Genomic DNA, 25,087 nt, shown 5'->3' with positions numbered 1-25,087 from the left:
AATCTTTTTTACTGATCTCCCTGGCTCACCCCGAGTTCTTGTCATCAGCACTTTGCTTATGCAGGTATTCAGTGAATGTTTGTCAGATAATTTCTCTTTCCATGGCCCTTTTCAAAGGTTCCTAAGCCATGATGAAGAAGAGGTTTCTCATGCCCATTTTATGCTTCTCACGTACTTTTATTTCCGCTAGCCTTCTGCCTAGTGTGTGATTGCCGTAATCTCTCTCCCATTAGACTTCAGGTCCTCTAAAAGTAGAGACTCTTTGTCTTGTTCACTGTTTTGCCTCCAGCTCTCACCACAGCATCTGGTGTATTGTAGGTGCTGATATGTCTTTAATGAATGAACAAGTGAACACGCCAGAAAACAATCAATAAACCCAATGAATGACTCCTCCCTCCCTCTCCAGTGGGTCAAGCTTTTAAAGACTGGAGTTTCTAACTTAGAAAAGCCCCAACTCCATCGTCAAGTAATTCAGGATTTTACTTCCTGACCTGCATAGGGTATTCCAACTCCAAGCTTAAGGAATTGCCAAGTAAGATTTTTGGTCAGCAAAGCCATTCTTTCAGATCCTGTGTAGCTTTGCTGTTATTAACCAAGAGAAAGCTGATGTTGCCAGAGGCCACGGTGGTGTTGTGAGAATATCAGAGCTGTAGACGTGAGGGTGGCTTTGCTATTGTCACCATTCACTGAATTCTGGGGCTACCTGGAAAACACTGTTCAGTTCAGAATAACAGGGGCTCTGTGATAGATTGCTGGACTCCAGAGCAGTTGAGCATCATTAGTCTTCTGTTTGAGTTTTTAGTTATTTTGAATCTGAAAGACTCAAAAGGAAGTAGATTCCAAGACATTTTAAGCTGAGAAGAAGAACGTTTTACATTCAAAATAAAATAAATCTGAAGTGTATAAAATGACAAAAGCTTGAAAAGCATGGGTTGTAGGAAGATTTTGAAGCTATGTTTCAAATGTGTAAGTGTGAAAGTGAAAGTGAAGTCGCTCAGTCGTGTCCGACTCTTTGCGACCCCATGGACTGTAGCCTACCAGGCTCCTCCCTCCATGGGATTCTCCAGGCAAGAATACTGGAGTGGGTTGCCATTTCCTTCTCGCAGATATGCAAGTGTTCCTTGTAATTTGTAGCCCTGAAATGTAGATTAAAAGCATGAAATTACTTTTTTGGTTTTTTTTATATTTGGGTAATTAAAGTGTAGAAAAATCTGTCCTAGAAGATCTGAATATAATTCACATGAATAAAAAATGGTAAAAGTGGTCAGTCTCATGAATGTCATCTGTCGTACGCAAAACATTGCAGTAGCGTAATTTTTTTCAGTATCGACTTTGAAGGGTCTTCCTTCTTAGGATTTAGGGTTCTTTCTGAAGTTGAATGATTTGGAACACTTGTAAATATTGGCCTATTTCTAACAATAATGGTAGCAGTTGTTTCAACCACAAAGAGTTATGTCACGAAACAATAATAATTAAGAAATTCTTTTGTCTGCAAGTATATGGTGTAATTAATGGATGGCATAGGCTTCCCAGGTGGCTCAGTGGACCAAAGCAGGAGATGCAGTTTCGATCCCAGGATCAAGAAGATCTCCTAGAGGAGGAAATGATAACCCACTCCAGTATTCTTGCCTGGAAAATTCCATGGACAGAGGAGCCTGGCAGTTTACAGTGCATGGGGTCTCACAAAGTCAGACACAACTTAGCAACTAAACAGTAACAACAATGTGCTCTGAAGTTACCGTGCTTGGATTCATCTTTGTCACTTTGTAACTAAATCTCAGTTTTCTCGTCTATGGAAAAAGAAACTTACTTGATAAGGTTACGCATTAAATGAGATTATGTATATAAAATACATTAGCATAGTTCCTAGAAGATAGTAAACTACCATTACTGCTGTTATTCTAAGCACTTTCCTGCTGTGGGGCATATTCCTGTCTTACTGATGTATGAAATTGTTAAAACAGAATATAAGATCTCCAAAAGCAAGCTCTTGATCGTTAAAATAGAATGGAATTTTCAGCTTATCAGCTGCAGCATGCTTGTGCTCAGTCACTCAGTTATGTCCAGCTCTTCGCGACTCCATTTTTTTTCAGGCAAGAATACTGGAGCGGGTTGCCATTTCCTCCTCCAGGGGATCTTCCTGAGGGATCAAACCTCCATCTCCTGCTTTGGCAAGTGGATTCTTTACCACTGAGCCACCTGAGAAGCCATAAACTGCATACATATAATTCAGTAAGCTGAATAGCCTTATCCTAAGGAGAGGAAAACATGGCCTTTGGGGAGAAGAGATAAACGAGGATTATTCCTAGGTCTGTGTTTTGACTACTAGCAACTTTATCTTTGAATGCTGCCTGGTTTTTATTGCATGTTCTCTTAACATGTCTTAACGATGTTGGCAGTCATATGAAAGGAAAAGCTGTGTGCTATGTGTTCTTGTTTTCAACTTGTAGGAAGTACCCTGCCATTATCACAGCAGGTGGGCCCAGCTGATAAGCAAATAGGGAAAGTAGCAGTGATGCCATTCTTCTTCTTAAGATGTTATCATGGCTTCATTTAGTCATAACAGATAGACATCATTGCTGCACTCCAGAAAAATGGATGCATCTGTCATAAGCTATCTGAACAGTATAAGTATATTAAAGGTGTCTTTTGTAGATTTTACTCTGTTTAAAAGTAAAATGCCTATTTTATGAAACAAATTGTATACAAACCACACCTGAACTTCATGCTCCTTACCTTATGGCTATACTTCAAATTGTTTCCTAACTTCCTTTCTGGAAGATCATTAATAATAATAATAAATTCAGGAAAAATAAACATCAAAATACTCTCTCCAGTCCCCCAAATGTACCCTGTATAGAAAGTCATAGTGTGTATATTTACTTTCCTATATAGTCAAGAAAACATATTTGTGCTTCATTACCAAATGTTGACTCTTAGATTTCAAGTGAGAATGTGAAATATATGAAATTGTTTCCTTAGAGTAGAATGAATTGGCCAGCCTAGAAATTATTTCTTTAATAAGACAATAACATAAGAAAATGTTTTGTCATGTACACAAATTTGGAAACTTTCTCTGCACAGCTGTGTTATAAAATCAGGTATATTTCCTTGACCTCAGTGATTTTTTTTTTTTTTTGCCAATAGGTTTCTACATGAATAAAAGAAATTTTTATTACTATGCCTTTCCCTATCACATTTGGACTATAAATTTCATTGAAATTATCATCGTGATCTGTAGGAAAAGTCTAAGTTTCACCCAACAGGTAATAACTGTTGCTCTCCAAAGGCAAGAGAGGAACACCAGCCTAGTCAACTAAATATTAGTTGTGATAAACAATCTTTGGTCTTCTTATATTTTTAAGAGGTAATGATGCATTCAGAGTGCACATTAGAACTTCCTTATTGTTTCGGTACATTCCCATGATTTCATAGTGCACTTTAAATCTCAGCTTGTTATTGATACAGATCAACCAAATGTAAGCCTGTAGTCACTCGTGTATTTTTAGAGTTTTTCTTTGCATGTAGTTTTGTTTAACACGGGTCACAGTAATGGACCATTTATACAAAGTAATGAATTGCTTCCCGTTTCTGCCAGCTGATTTGATCAGTCCAAAGTTCCTTAGGTGCTGTGGGTTACATAACTAGTATGGAATCTGTATGGTACATGTTTTAGTATGACAGTAACTGTATTAACCATTTATATTCTCTAAATCTTTGAGGACATTTTACTAAACATAAGGAAGCCCGTTATTTTGAAGTGAATAAATTTGAAACCTTACAGAGCACATTTACCAGACTTCTTGGAAAACAGATTATTTTCATTAGTTGATTGTTCTGGCTTACTGTGGATTGGCCGGGGAGTGGGGGGTGGGGGGGGCATTTCTTTCTAACTTTCCCACTTTAAATGTTTGTCATGTGTTTTAGCATATTTTCCTGCTTTTATGAGCAGAGTACAATAGAACACAATTTAGTTTTACTTTCCTGAAGAATTTGTAGCACCTGAAAGGACTAGTTCTGAATATTTTCTCTTATCTCTGGTGCCATTATAAATGCAGAAGGTTTAGAGGGTTAGGATTAAATGTACTGACCTGACATTATTTCCTAGAATCATTTTTTTTAACCAAATCCCTGATAGTAGTTGGTTTGGTTATTTACTAACATGGTTAAACGTTACTTGGAGGGGAAAATTAGCTTGGAGTTGAATTGTTAAATTGTAGTTAGTGGGGATTGCATTATTCAGTGATGTCTAATTTTCAAACAAAATTACCTTTGTGCTTTCAGGATAAAAAGTCCAGAGAACATATGAGCCCCAAGGCTTAGAATGTCTCCTTTGAAGCTTGCTAATTCCCTTTTACTCACAATTCCAACCAGTTTATTTCAAAGAATAAACAGAATTAGAACACCCACATTATTAGCACATGCAGACCTACTTAACATTCACTATACCATAATATTCCATTAGACAGATATATCACAGTTTATGTAACCAATCGCAATTATGGACATCCATCTCCAGTCTTTTGCTATTCTAAATAATTCTGTTCTCCAGTTTTCCCAGCTGCATTTCAGTTCAGTTCAGTCACTCAGTCGTGTCCGACTCTTTGTGACCCCATGGACTACAGCACGCCAGACTTCCCTGTCCATAACCAACTCCCAGAATTTACTCAAACTCAGGTCCATTGAGTCGGTGATACCATCCAACCATCTCATCCTCTGTTATCCCCTTCTCTTCTCGCCTTCAGTCTTTCCCAGCATCAGTTCTTTGCATCAGGTGGCCAAAGTATTGGAGTTTCAGCTTCAGCATCAGTCCTTACAATGAATATTCAGGACTGATTTCCTTTAGGATGGACTGTTTGGATCTCCTTGCTGTCCAAGGGACTCTCAAGAGACTTCTCCAACACCACAGTTCAAAAGCATCAATTCTTCGGCTCTCAGCTTTCTTTATAGTCCAGTTCTCACATCCATACATGACTATTGGAAAAACCATACCTATGATTGGATGGACCTTTGTTGGCAAAGTAATGTCTCTGCTTTTTAATATGTTGTCTATGTTGGTCATGGCTTTTCTTCCAAGGAACAAGCATCTTTTAATTTCATGGCTGCAGTCACCATCTGCAGTGATTTTGGAGCCCAAACAAATAAAGTCTGTCACTGTTTTCATTGTTTCCCCATCTATTTGCCTGCATTTATGTATCAGCTTTTTTTTTCTCCTCCACTGATACCTTTATCATAAATTTAATTCCCATATATGTTCAGATCTGTTTCTAGACTCATTTCTGTTCCACTGAGCTGTGTGATCCTTTTCTGATCATACAGTTTTAACTATTGTGGCTTCATAATGTGTACTGTCAGTAGAGCTGATCTCCCCTCTTTCTCTTTTTCAGAATTCCTAGGTTTGATGTATTTCATTTTCCAGATGAACATTAATATAATTTGTCAAATTTCAAAATAAGGATCATCTAATTTAGTATTTAATTGGGATTGAATGAATTGAATTGATCCGTTAACTTAGTGGGAGAATTTATATCTCCTTTACCATGGAAGAACAAGTGTCCCTTTGGATTTTAAAGTTCTCTTTAAATAAGTGTAGTACATTTCTTTTTATGTTGGTGTTTAGCTATTATTTTTATACATGAAATTTTGTTAATGTTTTAAACATAAACCAAAAAGTCGTTTTACATTCCAGTATTTCTGTTGTTTAGTCACTTTCATGTATGACTCTTTGCCACCAATAATTCTCTTACTTTTTTTTAACTGTGAAATTTCACTGATACAGTACTTCTAGGACTAAGGATGCAATAGCCAAAGTAATCTTATTAAGATGGAAGTCAAACATATCATCCCTGTTTTCAGAACCCTTCAAAAGCTTTTCGGTGACTCAGAGTGAAAACCAAAGGCCCGTTGGACCATCCATCCGCTGCTGCCCCTGTGATTATGGTGGTCACAACTGAGCTGCTCTCCTTTCACACACTCTGCTCCAGCTGTACTGCCCTGCCTGCTTCTCTCTTTTTGTAAAATGTTTACTTATATATTTATTTGGCTGCTCTGGGTCTTCGTTGCAGCACTCAGTACCTTTAGTTGTGCCATGTGGGATTTAGTCCCCTGACCAGGCCCCCTGCAGTGGGAGCACAGAGTCTCTGCCACTGGACCACCAGAGAAATCTCTCTTAAACACCAAATTAGGTTCTACCTTACGGCCTATGCACTTGCACTTCCCTCTCCCAGAAAACCTCTTTTTCCAAATATCTTCTGTTCATTCCGTAGCTGCCTTTGCATAAATGTCACCTTTCTCTGAAGCCTTCACTAAAACACCTCGTTTAGAGCTACACCCCCACTTCCAGCAGTTTCCAGTCTTTTTTCATTATCGTCTGTCTTTCTTACCCCACCATAGGACTTGAAACTTACTAGTATCATCTCTTAATTACTTAATAATTATATTTTTATAAATGAAACTCATATCCATATTCAAATGCAGAAAGCCAAACATACTTAAGCCATTTTTGAAGAACAAGAAAATGGGGTTTAACTTACTCTACCAAATACCAAAATCTAAAGTTTTAGTAAATAAGACATTGTGCTCTCGGCACAGAGTTAGAAAAGGAGGTCAATAGAACAGCTTAGAGAGCCCAGGAAAGGACCTTTCACATACAGGATTTGCTACTGAAGTGTCACAGCAGAGAAGCAGGGGAGGACTGCCTTTGCAGTTAATAGTGCTGTAACAATTGAGTTTCCATATGGAGAAAAATTGTTAGACCCATATTCCACACGTAAAAATCAGTTTCAGGTAGATTATGGACTGAAAAAGTGAAAGACTAGGCCATCAAACTCTTAGAGATATTATTGAAGAATATTGGCTGCCAAGGAGCCTGCAGTGACTGTACTGTGGCCAACCTGGCTTCCTTACCAGATCAGGTTCCTTTTGCTGCAGGTGGGACTAACAAAAGAGAGCCCAGCTGAAGCTCAGAAGTTGGTTTCTTCATCATTTTCTTTGCTGCCACTGCAGCTGCTAAAGAAACCTGCTTTCCATTGTCCAGGGAGAACTTTTCCTGTGCAATGGGGAATGAAGTCCTTCATAGCCCTTCAGCGGGGAGGACCCTGCAGGGCAGTATGAAGCCCTTCCTCTCTCAGTACCAAAGATTGCTCCATATAAACCCACCCCTGTGTGAAATCGCTCAAGTCCTAAGACCAGCAGAACATTTGTAGCTCTTATAGGAATTAAAGGACTCATGACACTAAAATTACCCAAAAGACAGGGGAAGAAATCTGAATTTGAAGGTATAAAGTCAGTGGTTAACTGTAGCACCTCTCCAGTTGCTAAAAGATTTTATTGTTTCTCCCTCTCAGACTCTTAAAAAAGCATGCTGTTTGGTATCCAAGTGAAATGCTAGAGCCCTGAATCAAACTGCTAACGTTAGACAACATGATGAAATTTACTTTCTGTGTGGAGCTCCAGACACCCACCAAAGTTACTGTACTTTCAAAAACTGAAGCGGAAAGGCTAGCAATTATGCCATAATAAGTGTTCTTATTGATCCACATCGGTAGTACTTGGTATATTGTTAGATTTCTTAATTTTTGCCACTCTGAAGGATATATTCCACATGTCGAAGGGAGACAGCAGCCCTGTTTGAGCCACTGGAAGCAGTCCTGAAGAATATCTTTGGACAGAAAAGTGAAGGTGAAGCAGTAGCTTGCCTACTATATGTGGACAGCGAGAATAGGGAGACCTGTTCAGGAGCTCTGGAGGTGTCAGAAGGCTGTCAGGCTCTTTACCGATGCTTCCCGAGACTGATGGTAACTATCGCTGGGATGCTTGTGCTCTGTACTCTGCTTACCCTGTGTCCTCAATGGAATCATCATCACGGGTGGGTCAGGAATGCTGTATCCCTATGTGACGCTAGAAGGGGACGAAGAAGGTGACCAAACACCCATAAAGCCCTGCGATTCCGAAGCTGATCTCATTCCTCCTCTGTTTGTGTTCAAATGCACTGAGTTGGAATTCACTCTGGAAGTGGCATCCAGGGAGAATGATTCCTTTAACTGACTTTTCTTGTCCAGTCAGACTTCATAGAGACCCCGTAACCTTTGTGTGACTCTTTATATATAACCTTTGTGTAATCTCACTGAAACGCAGGCAGCTGGCTCTGACTGGAGGATTCTGGATCATCCCTGACGTTCTGGAACCCACAATGATCTGCATCACCAGTACCCACGAATGCTCCATAAGGCCTTCGTTCAGTACAGTCCATCCAGCTTCTCCTCTGCTTTGTACTTGAGAAGATGCCAAGGTCGCAGAAACTCAGTATTCATTCAGAAAGCACATCATGAGCATTTTGCAACGTGTTGCTACAAATCCAGCATTTTTAAAATCATCTGAAAAGGCTGTGGTTCTCAGCTCCCAAAGAACGTCTTTTATTTAGTCATCATGCAGGCCTCAGGGAACAGTATATTCTTTCTTACGTGACAGAGAAGGACATGTAGCAGAGATCAGATTATTGTGACTGAAAAAGAAACCACGAAAAGATCTCAGATATTGTTGAGAGAAAAGGAAAAGCCTGTAGGAAATAGCTAAGCCCTTAGCTGCTAGATACGACCAAGGAAGAACAAGAAGATATGATTAGAAAGAAGGGTCCTCCCCAGTTTTTACCCTCAAATCCCTGTTCTCTATCAGTGAGAGAGACATGAAGGCAGAGTGACAGGTGTTACCTGATCAATGTAACATTTGGTCCGTGCCATCAAATAGATTATTATGAAAAAGGACCGTCGATGGTAGAAGGTGAGAAAGAGACTGAGTCCACAAAGCCCCACCTTTACTATCAGGTCCTACCGGGAGAAATACATCCAGTTCATCCAGAAGGAGGAATGTAAATACTTAAAGGAAATGGTAAATCACTGATGCCTGAAATCAAAGGAATAGACTCACAACTAAAGTTAAACCCAGCCCAAGGCTTAAATCCACATTGTAGAACAGATAAGAAGTTAGCATTATCCAATTTCTGAAAAATCTAATTTCTAAAATATTTTTTAAATGAAAAAAATAATATCTGCATGATTTGAGGTTGTAGACGAATTTCTTAAACCAAGGACAGAGAACCATAGCTGTAAAAGAAAAGACTATTAAATTCAATTGTATCAAACAGAAGAGTTTATCTCCATTAAAAAAAATAATAATAAGAATAAGGAATGAACAGGCAAGTCAAGAACTACAACATGAAAAAGGGCTGGTATCTAGACTAAAAAGTACCTTCTACAAATCAATAATTTAAAAGACAGTTCTAATAGAAAAATGTGAGACTTAAATAAGACATTTTCAGAGGATGTATAGAAAATGTTCCCAAAACATAAAAACCTCAAGTCAGAGCCATAACGAAATACCTTCAAATAACAGGTTAGTCAATTACAATTATAATTACAAAGTTTGCCAGAAGCAAGTATTAGGATATATAACACTATGAACCGTAATGTCTGATGGTATGTGTGTATACTTAGTCCCTCAGTCATGTGTGACTCTTTGCTACCCTATGGACTGTATCCTGACAGGTTCCTCTGTCCATGGAATTCTCTAGGCAAGAACATTGGAGTGGGTTGCCATTCCCTTCTCCAGGGGATCTTACCAACCCAGGAATTGATCCCAGGTCTCCTGCATTGCAGACAGATTCTTTATCGTCTGAGCTATCAGGGAAGCCCATGTCTGATGGTAGGGGAGTACACTGGTACAAGTTCTTTGGAAAACTATTTGGAACTACCTACTAACACTGCAGCTAACATGTGCAACCATATGTCCACATATTTCTACTTTGAGATGACATAGTCAACAGAAATACATGCACAAGAGACATGTGTAAAAATATCAGCATATTTGTAGTAACAACCCAGATATCTATCTATAAAATCAATTGTGTTGTGTTCTTACAATGGGAAACTAGATAGCAAATGTAATGAGCTATTTCTATATGCATCAACAAGGATGGATCTTATAAACAATATTGATTGAAGCAAGTAAAATAAAAACACACTGCATGATTACATTTGTATCAAATTCATTAACAAACAAAAATTAACTATGGTATTAAGAGATAGGTGTTAGTCTGCTCGAACTGCCTAACAAAATGTCACAGACTGGGTGGCCTAAACAACTGACATTTATTTTCTTATTTCTGGAGTTTGGAAGCCCAATATCAACATTCTAACATGGTCAGTTTCTGGTGATACTTCTTCCTGGCCTATAGATGGCCATCTTCTCTCTGTGTGTTCTCCAGACCTCTTTTCTTTGTGCTCTTGGGAAGAGTGCAAGCTCCGGTGTCTGTCCTTTTAAGGACACTAATCTTACTTATCCATGGCTTCGCAAAGAGCTCAGTGGTAAAGAATCCGCCTGCCAGTGCAGGAGACGAACAGGTTCGATCCCTGGATCAGGAAGATCACCTCGAGAAGGAAATGGCAGCTTGCTCCAGTATTCTTGCCTGGAAAATTCCATGGACAGAGGAGTGTGGCAGGCTACAGTCCATGTGTAACAAAGAGTCAGATATGACTGAGCATGCATGCTTTATTGATTTTGAATCAGTTGTTAGGAATAAATTTCATCCTGGGCTGCCCTGGTGACTCAGTGGTAAAGAATCAACCTGCCAACGCGGGAGACACAGGTTCGGTCCCTGGTCTGGGAAGATCCCATATGCTGTGGAGCATCTGAGTTCTTGTGCCACAGCTATTAGGCTGGTGCTCTAGAGCCTGGGAAACCTCAGCTATTGAAACCTTGTGCCCTAGTGCCCGTGCTCCGCAACAAGAGAAGCCACCACAATGAGAAGCCTGCGCATCACAACTAGAGAGTAGCCCCCACGTGCCACAACTAGAGACAAATCCATGCAACAAGAAGACTCAGCACAGCCTATATGTGTGTGTGTGTGTGTATATATACATACACACACACACATATGAGCCTGACAGACTATAGTCCATGGGGTTGCGCAGAGTCGGACATGACTGAAGTGACGAAGCAGCAGCAGCATATATACATATGGTCCTGTTAAAGATTATCTTTGGCTGGTAAGGTTACAGAATAGAGGAGCTTTTCAAATGTGAACTGTCTCCAAATATGAATAAAAGAAATTCTGACTAGAAATAGAGTATTTTTTGTAGTTTTAATCTCTTTGGGCATCATTAGTCAAATTGGTAATCCACTAACATGGTAAATTCATTTCTACTTTCAGCAGTCTTTCAAAAGGAGTGGGAGTTGCTGTCATACTCAAAAACTTATGTATCTGATTTCCTCTTCATCCTGAAAATTAACCCCTTCAACTTGAGGGACATCCTTATATCCTACCCAGATTGGTTGAGGGCTGAGAAGGCAGTGGATGGTACTTCTCAGTCTGAGTAGATCATTAGCCATGTTCTAAAACCTAGTCATTTGTGGATACTATATGGAAGAAATGAGAAAGCAGTAACTTATCCCTTAGGAAAACTTCTCATCAAAAATTTTTTTTTCATTATAGGTAATTCACTCCATTCTGCTCTTTCCAACAATTGAGCGAATATCTGAGTCACCCAAAGGCAAGTTTGCCACACCTCTTTTGTGCTGGCTTCGATATGCTCTCTATGTTCCTTGCTACTTATTGCTTAAACCATGGCCTGAGAAAATCAAGTCCTTGATGACCAGAATGGTCCTTCAAATGATGGACATACCAAGGGAATTTTTGTGTCTGAATATGTTGGAACCGTTCTGCCTTGGTAAGCACATTTTAAAATGTATATGTTTATTCTTATATCAGAAAGTGTTAAGAGAATAACCTCAGACAGTGGGTGAGTCTCAAACAAGGAATTATTTGTTATATTTTTCTCCTAAAAGTTTAAAACTAGAAACAAAATGAAAATAGGGATATTCTAAATGACAGAGAAGCCTCATCAGGCTTTAATTTTAAACCTTATCCTTCTGATTCTCTACTCTAGCTGTAGGACAATGAGAAAGAATTCTTCTCTATCTACTATATATGGAGTCTCTTACAGGAATCTACGGTGTTCCCTGTTAAGCTCAGTGTATACACTGCAAAAATCAGCACAAGGAAACCAGGCCTAATATCCCCATAGAGTGAATAAACTATGATTTTGCTTTGCTCTTTAGAAGTTTTTGAAGAGATTTTAAAAAGTAATAAATAGTAGTCATGGTAGTATAACATTGGAGGCTTTAATAATTATAGTTTCTGAATATGCCAGGGAATGTTTTTGATACTTTACTTTTTGGCTTCAAATGTTATTTTTAAATGTAATTTATCTTTTAGTTAGTACTAATTTATACTATATTTACAAATGATTTTAATAATAAAATTATGCTACCTCCATAGTCTATAAAATGGAGATAATAATATCCTGTACCTCAAAAGATTATTACAGGGTTAAATGTGATAATTTATGCAAAGTGCCTATCTAGTATTTTATTTATAATAAGCCTCCAATAAATGGTATAGCAGCAGTTGCAGCAGCAGCTAATAGCACTATTCTAAGCTTTTACCTGTAATCCTCAGAAGAACTAATGAAGTTCAGGTATTCCTGTCCTCATTTTACAGATGAAGATACTGAGGTTCAGAGAAGTTACATAGTTTGCCTGAAGTCACACAACTAGTGGGTAGTGTTCAAATTCCAGCAGTATGCCACTGTGTTACGCTTCCTTTTACTGTAGCTGCTGCTGCTGTCTCTTTGCTCCAGTCAAGCATAAAAGCAGGACTACTGTCTAAAGTTTATGGTGCTCACTTACATTGATTCCCACAATTTCATATGCATAGTGAATTCAGAAACAAGTCACACCCCTGCCTTTATAGTTATACAGCCACAGATTACGCGGGACGTGTTTTTCTAAATAGCAAGAAGCAGTCATCAGAAATACAAAGTTCAGTCTATTTTCTGTATTTATGGACTTCCCCCTCAACAATGTTCTACCAACACCTATTGTTTATTATAGGCTTAGCAAGGGAGAGGAAGAAGATAAGATAGGGAGAAGGGAAGCCAGGCTTGGAACAGTCATAAAAATGACCAAAGACTGAAGTTGGAGATGTCCCTTGAGGACCTGTTGGTACAGCCCCTTATTTTTCCCCTCATAGAAGAGAAAAAAATAGCCTAGTAAGTGAAAATGGCAATGACTGTAAGTCATACACCCTCAGTGAAATACCTAGAATTACCACTTTAAAATCTACATAAGGAGACATATTTAAAAAAACAAAAACACTATAAGTAAATCAAAATAGAATTCTAAAACATTCAGTAACACATAGACAGGCCAGAGAAAGAACATAGAAAACTAGAAAACAGATAGCTATCAGAAAACAAATAATAAAATGGCAAACAAGCTCTAACATTACCAATAGTTACATTAAAGTAAATGATCAAAATACACCAATTAAAAGATGAAGATTGACAACATGAATTTAAAAACGTAACCTGAGTATATGCTATCTTCAGAAAATGTAGTTAAAGCATAATCATATAGGTAGGTTGAAAGTAACAGAATATGAAAAGATATATCATGCAAATATTAATCAAAATGAACCAGGAATGATTATATTAATATCAGATAAAGTAGACTTCAGAGCAAAGAAAATTATCAGGAACAGAGAGGGACATTACATAATGATAATAGTAAAAGAGTTAATCTACTAAGGAGTCATAGTAATTCTAATAGGTGTATGTACAAAACAAGTGTGCTGCAGAATACATGAAGCAAAAACTGATACAACTGAAAGGAGTAATGGACAGATCCACAATTATAGCTGGATACGTAAATATCCTTCTCCACAATCAGTAGAATCATAGGACAGAAAGTTAGCAAGGATATAGGTGAATCAGCAACCATATCAACCAACAGGATTTAATTTATAGAAAATGACAACTCACTCCAGTATTCTTGCCTGGGAAATCCCATGGGCAGGGGAGTCTGGCGGGCTACAGTCCATGAGGTTGCCACAAGTTGGACATGACTGACACACTGAGCTGCTAAGTATGCACTCACATAGAACACTTCACCCCAAACATCTGGGTTTCTGATAGGCGTTAGATAGACTTGTGCTTTCCTTCTGCCTCTTTAGCAGTATTCTCTAAACCCAAATCAAGACATGGGATGTTAAGAAAGTTTTGTTTCCTATATATAGTTAGTGATTGTATAAAACATTACATATGACATGTGATCTGTTTAATATTTTTCTATTAAAACAGATACTTATGTAAAGATTTTTTTCAGTTTTTCTACACCAGAATTATAAATTCCCTCTTAAAGACGCAGGCTCCATACGTTGTGCTCAAGGGAAAGGAATCTTCCTTTCAGCTGCAGTGATTGACTCCTCCTGAGTCTTTGGGAGCCCTGAATGCAGGCATCAAGGAGCAAGACAGTTTGGGCACAGGACACGTTCCCCTCCGTGACTCAAGGCAACCAGAGCCTTCCATCTGCATTGTTGCTTGGGGGAGCTGTGGAATTTCTTTCCCATAGTACAGTTACACGATGTGCAAAATAGACTGTAAACCAGACTAAACACTCAGCCACGTTGCTTCATCTCCAAACAACCAACTTGCAAACAAACTTTTGGAGCATAGCCCTTGTATCTCTGACATCCCTTCCTTCTCTGATTTTCTGTTCTCTTCCTTCTATTGATAGATCTGGCTTTCTAACATCCAAGTAACCAATACTTTAGTAGTCTCTTTTTTTCCCTCATTACTCACCCCATCTATAATAACTTTGGGTAAAGAGAAAGAAGGCAAGAATTACCTGTGTTCTTTCTGCTTTGTGTTCTTGGTTTATTCTCTACAAGAATGTTCAATCTTCTACTCATGACAGTAGGCTAATCCTTAACCAAGCATCTCCATCATCCTAGCCAGCATCTTTTTACCTCTCCACTTTGGATACCAATTCACCCTTGCCTCTTCTCGCAATGGCTACCACAGAACGTACCTTTACCCAGACTTGCCCTGGCCATCCCACTAGTGATTCCTGTTACCTTGCTTAGGACAAATGGAAGAAGGTCCCAGCTGAGAGAGACTGATACGCTTAAATCCCTGACCCTTGAAGATGATTAGTGTATTCCTCCTGAGCTTCTATCCCATGAATAGTGAAGGTTAATCAATATTTCAACCAACCACTTGAGTTGATGACATGATTTTCATGTTACAGAAAGAGAGGGCTCATTGGGGGAAAGGAATACCAGATCTGAGACCATTCACAGTGGTGAAATCTGTACTCTGCAGGCCTCCCTCCTCCAGACCTACTACTTCTCTGTGGTTTGACTATCATCCAGACAATGACCTCCAGTATACCAGTCTGACCAGTTTACCTCCTAAAAGGAGGACTTGCAGTGTTTGCACATTATGTAATGTCTGTGCTTCAGTAGAAATCTTACGGAAACAAACGGAGGAAGTTTGCCAGTCCAAGTGGTGGATAATAAATCCTGACCTATCTGGATAGAAACAGATTTTCTGTATCCTTTAGTTTATACACATATTTTTTTGTGGTAGTAAGGTCTGAAAAGTTCAAGGAACCAAACTATTCAGATATTTCAAATGCTATTGTCGTTTTGGCAAAAATGGCAGTTCTTATAGGCTTAGAGTCTGTGTATTAGCCCTCTTTACCAGACTGAGTAAAACCTCCTTTCCTATCCAGCATTCAAGATAGAGTAGCCCTAATTCAGTTAGTGTACTTCATAAACTTCACCATGTGTTCATCAATTCAATTTATGTAACTAGATTGTTTTGCATATTACTTTTAAAGAAAATGTATGGGTTTTTTTTTCCCTTTAATTCTGTAATAGTTGCTACTATGTATTTTCTTTATAATAGATGTTCTTCTGTTTCATGAGAAATAAGACTTCTCACTGAGACAGCTAAATTGGATTTTCTGATCAAAGCTAAAGGCAAATATATTTTAGCTTAGCAGTATCACGTCAAGATAATTAACATTAAAAAATATTCTAGAGTCTTTTTGTTAGTTAGACCAAATTGATGTCTTAATTCCTTTCACTTACCTAATTAGAAAAACATAGTGCAGACAAAGGGCATTCCTGGTAGATTACATTACTTTTGTTGCAGGCATTCTTGTAAGAGACTTTTGTAATCTTTCCTTTCCTTAATCAATATGGAAATAACTTTTAAAAGCATGTACAGTTATATGACCTGAAAACTATTCAGTAACACATAAGCTTCACTAAAGAATCACAAATTTCTTCTCAGAATATTTTTTACTTAATCCCAGAATAATATTTTGAATAAGACAAAACTGGACTCACACGTTACCTAGTCTCTCATTTTTGTGTGTAACTTGGGAAAATCCATTAAAAGCCAACTTCAGCTTTAATTATTCGTGGAAGTTTAGCCTTAAATTCAGCAGTGAAGGAAAAAAATTTTTTGTGTGTGTGGTCAGTATTAGGATTTAGGCAAAAGGTAATTAGATATGATACTAGAATATCACCTCTGCTTTAGAATTAAATGCTCAAAGAAGGTTTTGTTATTGTTTTCTATGGAAGTTTGTGTGTGTGTGTATGTGTGTGTGTGTGTGTGTGTGTGTGTGTATTTAAATTATCTACCCCTCTAAAAAGTTGTATTATTTTTAAAAAATCATATGCCTTGAGTTGTGTGTTTTACTTTGATGAACTCTGTCACATTGATAAGACTATCTATTTACAAATCAGATCAACGAATACCTGCCAACTTGGCTTCCCCATGTCAGTGTCTGGACTCTTGTGACACCAGCTCTTGCTCTACCTCAAGGAAGGCAGTAGGTTTTTCCTCCTGACCCTCCCCACAAACCTTCCCCTAAAAAGAAAAACACCAGCTCAGTCCCTACCCATTTATTTTATTTAACAACCCTTACTAACACTTGCCATGAACCAAGGACCTGGATAATCACTGGAGATAATAATTGAAATATAGCTGTCGATATATATATATATATAAAATCACCCTAACATTATATTTACATTTATATTTATATAGCATGGTAGAGGAAATCAGTGTGAGGAATTTTAATATATCACAGTTAAGACTGATATGAACACAGTTACAGGGCAGAAATGGTACCAAGAAAGGGAGAAACTAGTTCTACCTAGGTAAATAAGGGAGAAGACAAATGAATTTGGACTTGAAGATGACTTGGGAATTTTCCAGATGGACAAAATGGCATTAAGGTAGGTGATTAGGTTAATTAAAAAGAAGGCAGCCTTCTGTTGTAGATTATGTTTACTTGGAGAATTTAGTGATAGCATTTAGCCTGTGACACGAATGTCCTATTGGTCTTCCGGTTTTAGCCTGCCTTCATTTCGTTCCTTGGCCACTCCACTGTGAGTTGAAGTCCTGTAATAATACTTAAACACTAAGAAGATTTCAGAAGATGATGGTAGCAATAAAATAGAACATTAGGTTCAGTGAGGTTTTTTAACACCTGTATTTAGATTTGTTATGAAATGAAAGTAAGTAAGTACCATTCTTCTAAATCATTCTCTTCCCTTCATGTTTTGTTTCCATTACTCCTGCTGCTGCTAAGTTGCTTCAGTCGTGTCCGACTCTGTGCGACCCCATAGACGGGAGCCCACCAGGCTCCCCCGTCCCTGGCATTCTCCAGGCAAGAACACCGGAGTGGGTTGCCATTTCCTTCTCCATTACTCCTACTACTAGATATTTCCTTCACTGTGGTGCCTGAAACTCTGATTTCTGCTGGGTTTCCAGGAATGCTGTCAACAGTCATTGCCAGGAGAAATGTGTTTTCCCCTTAGGAAATTACGCTTCTATCTGGTATTATTGTTTCTGACCACTGTGTTATGTTACAAGCATTTCTGAGGGAAGAAAAGGATGGCTTCCTTGGAGCAGTTACTGGAAAGGAAACTTGTATTCTACTTTCTAAAAGCAAACAATGAAAAAGTGTACTTAGATGGGAAATTACCAGGAAAAACAAAAATGAGAATAAAGGTGAAGCACATCCCCCGATGAAAATTTTGCTTTTTAGAAATAAAAGATTCCTTACACGTTTTTTGAATTTTTATACATTTTACTAATTCAAGAATAACACTGCAGAAAAGTGCTGGAAACATAAAAATGTTTACCTCCATGAATGATCAGAAAGAAAACTCCCATGTAACTTCCACCCAGCTCAAGAAGCACCATTGCCTGGATATCACAAGCCTCTTTTATGCCCCCTGCATACCCCAAGTCCACTCCTGAGCTCATTCAGGTTGTCAGCTGAATCTAGTTCACTTGGCGTTTTGATTGTAGTCCCTATTTTCTTGCTGTTTGTCAGCAAGGGGTCCCTCTCAGCTCCTTGAGGTTAGTTTCATATCCTTCTCACATGGGCTCCGTCTTCAAACCAACAGCAGTGCATTTCATCCTCTTAGGACTTTGAATCTGTGACTTTCTTTTCTGCCACTAGCCAGAGAGAACTCAGATTTTTAAGGACTCATGTGATTAGGTCAGGCCCACTGGGATAATCTCCCTTAAAGTCATCTCCATTTTATAACATAACCTAGTCATGGGAGCAATATGTCATCTTACTCACAGGTTTCACCCACACTCAGAGGGGATTGATTATAAAAGGGCAAGGATCATTTGTGTCATCTGAGAATTCTGCCTACCAGAGACCACCTGTTTTCTGCTGTTCTGAAATGCCACCTTTGTCAAGAATTAAATAACCATATAGGTGTAGTCATTTCTGGAAGAATTTATTTAGAATCAATATTATTTCTTCTTTGAATATTTCATAGAATGGACCAATGAACTCATCTTGCCCTGGAGTTTTCTTTGTGGAGAGGCTTTTAAGTTACAAATTTAATTTCTTTAATAGATAGGAGAACTATTGAGGTTACCTATTGTCATGCATGCTTAGTCACTCAGTCGTGTCTGACTCTTTGCAAACCCTTGGACTGTAGCCAGCCAGGCTCCTCTGTCCATGGGATTTCTTTTCCAAGCAAGAATACTGGAGTGGGTTGCCATTTTCTCCTCCAAGGGATCTTGCCAACCCAGGGATCGAACCCACATCTCCTGCATTGCAGGTAGATTCTTAACTGCTGAGCCATCAGGGAAGCCTCTATCTGTTGTCAAGTGAGCTTCAAATTTGTGTCTGTGTACAGACTGTCTGTTTCATCTGAGTTTTTAAATTTCATGGCAAAGTCCACAAAATTACCTGATAATCATTACTTTGCCAGCAAAGGTCCGTCTAGTCAAGGCTATGGTTTTTCCAGTAGTCATATTTGGATGTGAGAGTTGGAGTATAAAGATAGCTGAGCGCAGAATTGATGCTTTTGAACTGTGGTGTTGGTGAAGACTCTTGAGAGTCCCTTGGACAGCAAGGAGATCAACCAGTCAATCCTAAAGGAGATCAGTCCTGAGTGTTCATTGGAAGGACTAATGTTGAAGCTGAAACTCCAGTACTTCAGCCATCTGCTGCGAAGAGCTGACTCGTTGAAAAGACCCTGATGCTGGGAAAGATTGAGGGCAGGAGGAGAACGGGAGGACAGAGGATAAGATGGTTGGATGGCATCACCAACTTGATGGACATGAGTTTGAGTAAACTCTGGGAGTTAGTGATGGACAGGGAGGCCTGGCGTGCTGTGGTCCATGGGGTCACAAAGAGTCGGACATGACTGAGTGACTGAACTGAACTGATCCTTTTGATGTCGGTAGTATCTGAAGGGTTATCATTTCTCATTCCTGATATTGGTAATGTTTTATGTATTCTCACATTTTTTTCTGAACAGTCTGGCTATAGAGATTTATCAGCTTTATTGAACTTGTTTTTAGTTTCATTTAGTTTCTCACTTGTTTTTCTGGTCTCAATTTGATTAATTTCTGCTGTGAACCTTATTATTGCTTTTTTCTGCCTACTGATTGGAGTCAGACCAACTATCTTTTATATCAATATACACAAGTATGTTAAGTCCTATATTTAAGAGAGAGAGACTTTAAACTATGTTTTTAAAAAGACCCATTTATGATTTCAAGAGACATACTTAAAATGACAAAAGATTAAAAATAAAAGACAAATAGGAGGATGATGCCAAAAAGAAAGCAAATTAACAGTAATAATACCAACCAAAGTGGAATTCACGGCACAGAGAATCAAATGAAATTTTGTGTAGCAGTACCAGAAAGTCTTTACCACTGAGCTACCAGGGAAGCCCACAAATTTGGATTATCACTGGCTTTCTTCCTCTTTTCCAGATATTTGTCATCTTGAAAATGGGAGTCACTCTCCCTATTTTGCATATAACAGGTATAATAGGACTGACCTTCATTAACAACTAACTCTTCAAGATCATTTAAACCTATTTTAAAACAGACATTCTTTATAGTTGTGTCCTTTCTAAAAAAAAAGGTTACCAAGATGTTTTAATGTTTGCAACTGTGTGTGGTTTCCCTGGTATGTATGATTTATCTGTTAAAATGTGTGATTCTAATCCTTAAGTCATAAAAATACCTTGATCAGGTACAGTGACACACATCTGCTGTGATATCTGACATTAGGCCATCATACAGCTAAACGTTGCTGCTGAGAAAGCCAGGTGAAGGTAAGAGAGAGCCTTACATAGGGCATGCCCTTGTTTCCAGAGTCAGTGCATGTCACTGACTCACACGCCTCTCTTGGACTCACTGACATCTTACATCACATAGCACTTGCCAAAAGAAAAGGGTGAAACAGGAATTGGCTACAATTAATTTGACATTTGTGTTTGCTCTATATATTCTAAATGTTTGTCTTTTTTTTTTTTTTAATGTAGTTAACGCTGCCTACCTTGGGAGCCAAGAAATGAGGGAGGTAGTGAAGAGAGACAATGAAACCATCAAAGAACATTTACCTAAGGTAATCACTTTAGTGCTGCAGTACTTACTGAGGATGAAAGGCTGCTGCTGCTGCTAAGTCACTTCAGTCGTGTCTGACTCTGTGTGACCCCATAGATGGCAGCCCACCAGGCTCCCCTGTCCCTGGGATTCTCCAGGCAAGAACACTGGAGTGGGTTGCCATTTCCTTCTCCAATGCATGAAAGTGAAAAGTGACAGGGAAGTTGCTCAGTCGTGTCCGACTCTTTGCGACCCCATGGACTGTAGCCCACCAGGCTCCTCCATCCATGGGATTTTCAAGGCAAGAGGACTGGAGTGGGGTGCCATCGCCTTCTCTCGATGAAAGGCTAGAGTTGGTTAGAATTTGTAAGACCTCAAGGGTTTGTAAATTTCAGATCATGTTCTAGTTAACGTTAACATAGTCCTTGAAAGTTGCATAGAAAGTAAGTAAAGCTGACTGCATAGTTACTTAAATATGTTTTACCACCTGTTTTTGTTGGGTTTATTTTTAGAATTAATACTTTTCTTTAGAGCTCTGTACTGAAAAGACTCACAATAATATTTATGGGGAAAAAAAGTTATTTTAAAATATAAGCAAAACATTGGAAAAGAACTGACATTCCTGTGATCTGATGACTCAGTGAGCCCATCTTTCTTATTCTCCAATGCATTAGTGTAGGAATGCCGAGTTCTGACATGAAGGCCAGTTTTCTATACAAGCAGGTGCAGAAAGAAAACGATTGAAATAGTTAGCACTTTTAAGTTGCTGTTGTAAGTGATAAAACCTTAATACAAGCGTATTTGGAAGTACCAGTTTCTGAAACTGTGAGGGGCCATGCTTTAGGATGTGTCAAAGCACCCTAGAATTTAGGTGGCCCTGGGACTCCCATGGCAGCGTCTACCTGTTTGTCCATTTTGAATAGGATAGAGTTGTGCCATCTAACATTATAGCCACTAGCCACATGGGGTTTATTCACGGCTCCTCTGAATTGACCTGTGCCATAAGTATAAAATACACATTGGATTTCAGAAATTTAGTACCAAAAAAAACAGTAAAATATTTCACTAACGTTTATGTATTAATTACATGTTGAAAATGGTAATATTTTAGATACATTGGGTTAAATAATATATTGGATTGGCCAAAAATTTTGTTCGGATTTTTCCATGTGATGTCACAGAAAAAGCTGAATGAACATTTTGGCTAATCCAATATATTATTAAAAGTAATTTCATCCGTTCCTTTATACGACAGTTTTAAAAATGTAATTATTAGAAAATACACTAAACATTTTATGTAAAATATAGTTAAAGAGTTTTTTTGGTAATTACCTGCGTGCCTTTGTATTTCTGTTGGACTGTGCTAATATAGAACTTTGTAGTCAGTGCTGAACTGTGACATCTGCTGGATGCAATGAAATGAGCCCCACTGAGTGACCAACTCTTACAGGGCCCAGGAACCTACAATCTGCAGGTAAAATCTTAGATACCCTGCTGTGTTTAGAATCTTTGAGACACTTGATTTAAACTTGCCTATAGTTAATTCATATTTCTATAACCTCCCAATAAAGTTATCTTAAAGCAAGACATGTATATATTCTTAAAAAAATACTTTTAGAATATTGATCTATCGTAGCTTCACCCGGAGAGGACTTTTGAAAGTGCCAGTGTGTTTGTCTTATGACCACAGTGGTCATCATATTTCTAAAATAGCAGTTGGCTGGAGATTGAAATTTTGAAGACAGAGAATACCCTCACTAACTGAGTGGGGAGGTTGGGGCCTCATAGGGACCCACTTCCTAGGGCTTGCAACTGTTTCCTGTCCCTGATGTCTGTGAAAATGCAAGAAAAACAGTATTTTATGTTTTAGTTAAATTAAAGTGAATGTGATTCAAAGCCTCGGTTAAGTTTGCAAGGCTGGAAGTTGATAAAAACAACTCAATTCCCAGTTAAGAAGACTGGCAGATGCTCATTTCCGAAATGGACGCTTGCTGAATGACTAGACCCGTCATGTGTCATATTCTGTCTTACCACCTGTGGAAGCCAGCTGCTGCGAAGTACTCATCATTCCTGGATTCTGTTTGTATGTTGTGCTCAGAGAGAGGTCAAAGGAAGGTGCTAACTTATTCCTGTCCTAAGTTAAATCCATATGCAAGTGTAATCATTCCCAGATAGAGGGCCGCTCATGGTAACAGTGTCAGGACTGTACTTTGCAGAAACTTTTGTGGGAGAAATATGGAGGTGTATGGTAGATGGCAGGCATTTCAAGGTTAATGTTAACGCACAGTCACAGGGCTAAACCTTTCCAGCTAGAGGGAATGGTTTTATTTTGTTTTTAAGATAGCATTGAATGTATTCATGAAACTTGGGAAAGCAAGGCATGTTTAGTTTAATGATGCAAAACTACCTGCAGTTAATTGACTACCCTCTCTACCAGCCACATTTGAATTCTGCCCCAGAATAATACAGTTCCAACTGCTAAGTGAAACAAGGTATAAAAAGACAAGAAGTTTATTGCAATTTTTTGTTTCTGTAATGAAAAAAAAAAAGGAAACATGCTGTAATTTAATATTGGTAAAAAGCTGAATCAACATATGTCCCAGGCTGCTTGAGAAAGTAAAGATACGAAAGGGCACACGGTTCTAGAAAAATAGTGGGCATTTCCCCACGCCTTCCAAATCAATTCCCAAGACTAGACATATCCCTATTTTATTTTTTTTAATGTTTATTTGGCTGCATCAGATCTTAGTTGCAACACTTGGCAGGATCTTTCACTGCAGCATGTAGACTCTGTTAGTTATGGCATATGGGCTTTAGTTGCTCCATGGCACGTGGGATTTTAGTTATCTGACCAAGGATCGAACCTGCATCCCCTGCATTGCAAGGTGGATTCTTAAGTGCTGAACCACCAGGGAAGTCCCCATACCCCTGTTTTAGGTAATTGTAGTCACAGATACTCTGTCCCATCTCAGCCCAAACATAAGCATTCAGAAACCTCTTTCCTGTTCAGGACTGCACATTGTGAGGGTGTTTTGAGCCACACATTTTGTTGCAAAAATCATTCAATTTATCTGTTATTTAACTTTTAAAACAGTTCTGGAAATTATATCTTTGTGCCATCCAGGCAGGAAGCCACAGTCGTCTAAAAACAGTCACTCTGCTGCCTCATGTGGACGGCCTTCGGATTCTTTCTCCTCCTCTAGAACGGTCATAATCAGCAGGCTTTGTATCTAAATCCAAACTTTTTACCACTGCATTTCCATATGAGGATAACTTTTTAATCTTCTTGAAGCTAATGAGCCTTTAAAACTCTGAAAGTCTCCAGAGCTGACTGTCTTCCTACTTTCCAAGGTCTGGAGACTTTCCACCCAGAGTCAGCAGTGCTTCAGCACTACATACAATGGTTTCCTTTTCCTGAAGCAAAGATATCAGACTCAGTTGTCTCCAAAAGAGTGGAGCAGGGCCTGTGGCATCACAGGTGGTGTTCTTTCCTCACCTGACTAAATTCTACCTGCCCTTTAGGACTTGGCCCCATTGTCATCTTTAAGAGGCCTTCCCCAGACCCAAATTCTGGTTAGAAGACCCTCCCCTCAGCGCCCCTGGCTGCATATGTAGAGCTATAATATCACATGTCTTACATGGTATTTAAATGGTATGTTCTCACCCCTACACTCCTTGGAGGTTTTTCTCATCTTGGTGTCCGTGTGCCTAGCACAGGTCAGGTCAGTCACTCGATCGTGTGTGACCCTTTGCGACCCCATGAACCGCAGCATGCCAGGCCTCCCTGTCCATCACCATCTCCCAGAGTTCACTCAAACTCACGGCCATCGAGTCCCTGATGCCATCCAGCCATCTCATCCTCGGTCGTCCCCTTCTCCTCCTGCCCCCAGTCCCTCCCAGCATCAGAGTCTTTTCCAATGAATCAACTCTTTGCATGAGGTGGCCAAAGTACTGGAGCTTCAGCTTTAGCATCAGTCCTTCCAAAGAAATCCCAGGGCTGATCTCCTTCAGAATGGACTGGTTGGATCTCCTTGCAGTCCAAGGGACTAACAAGAGTCTTCTCCAACAACACAGTTCAAAAGCATCAATTCTTTAGTGCTCAGCCTTCTTCACAGTCCAGCTCTCACATCCATACATGACCACAGGAAAAACCATAGCCTTGACTAGACAGACCTTAGTCGGCAAAGTAATGTCTCTGCTTTTGAATATGCTATCTAGGTTGGTCACAACTTTTCTTCCAAGGAGTAAGGGTCTTTTAATTTCATGGCTGCAGTCACCATCTGCAGTGATTTTGGAGC

The 25,087-nt window shown here is 39.0% G+C and overlaps 1 protein-coding gene across 2 annotated transcripts in view; it reads left to right on the top strand.

Moving 5' to 3' along the window:
• LDAH (lipid droplet associated hydrolase) overlaps nucleotides 1-25,087 on the top strand; it is a 92,066-nt gene that overhangs the window by 51,066 nt on the left and 15,913 nt on the right. For both annotated transcript variants that reach the window (XM_068986104.1, XM_068986095.1), the window contains 2 exons: nucleotides 11,489-11,723; nucleotides 20,729-20,811. In XM_068986104.1, the coding sequence (XP_068842205.1) occupies nucleotides 11,489-11,723; nucleotides 20,729-20,811 (318 nt within the window). The remainder of the gene's footprint in view (nucleotides 1-11,488; nucleotides 11,724-20,728; nucleotides 20,812-25,087) is intronic.

This window comes from Capricornis sumatraensis, chromosome 1 (assembly GCF_032405125.1).
Source record: "Capricornis sumatraensis isolate serow.1 chromosome 1, serow.2, whole genome shotgun sequence".
NCBI lineage: Eukaryota > Metazoa > Chordata > Mammalia > Artiodactyla > Bovidae > Capricornis > Capricornis sumatraensis.
The sequence above is the reverse complement of the archived record's forward strand: the minus strand, read 5'-3'. Positions and strand labels throughout refer to the sequence as shown.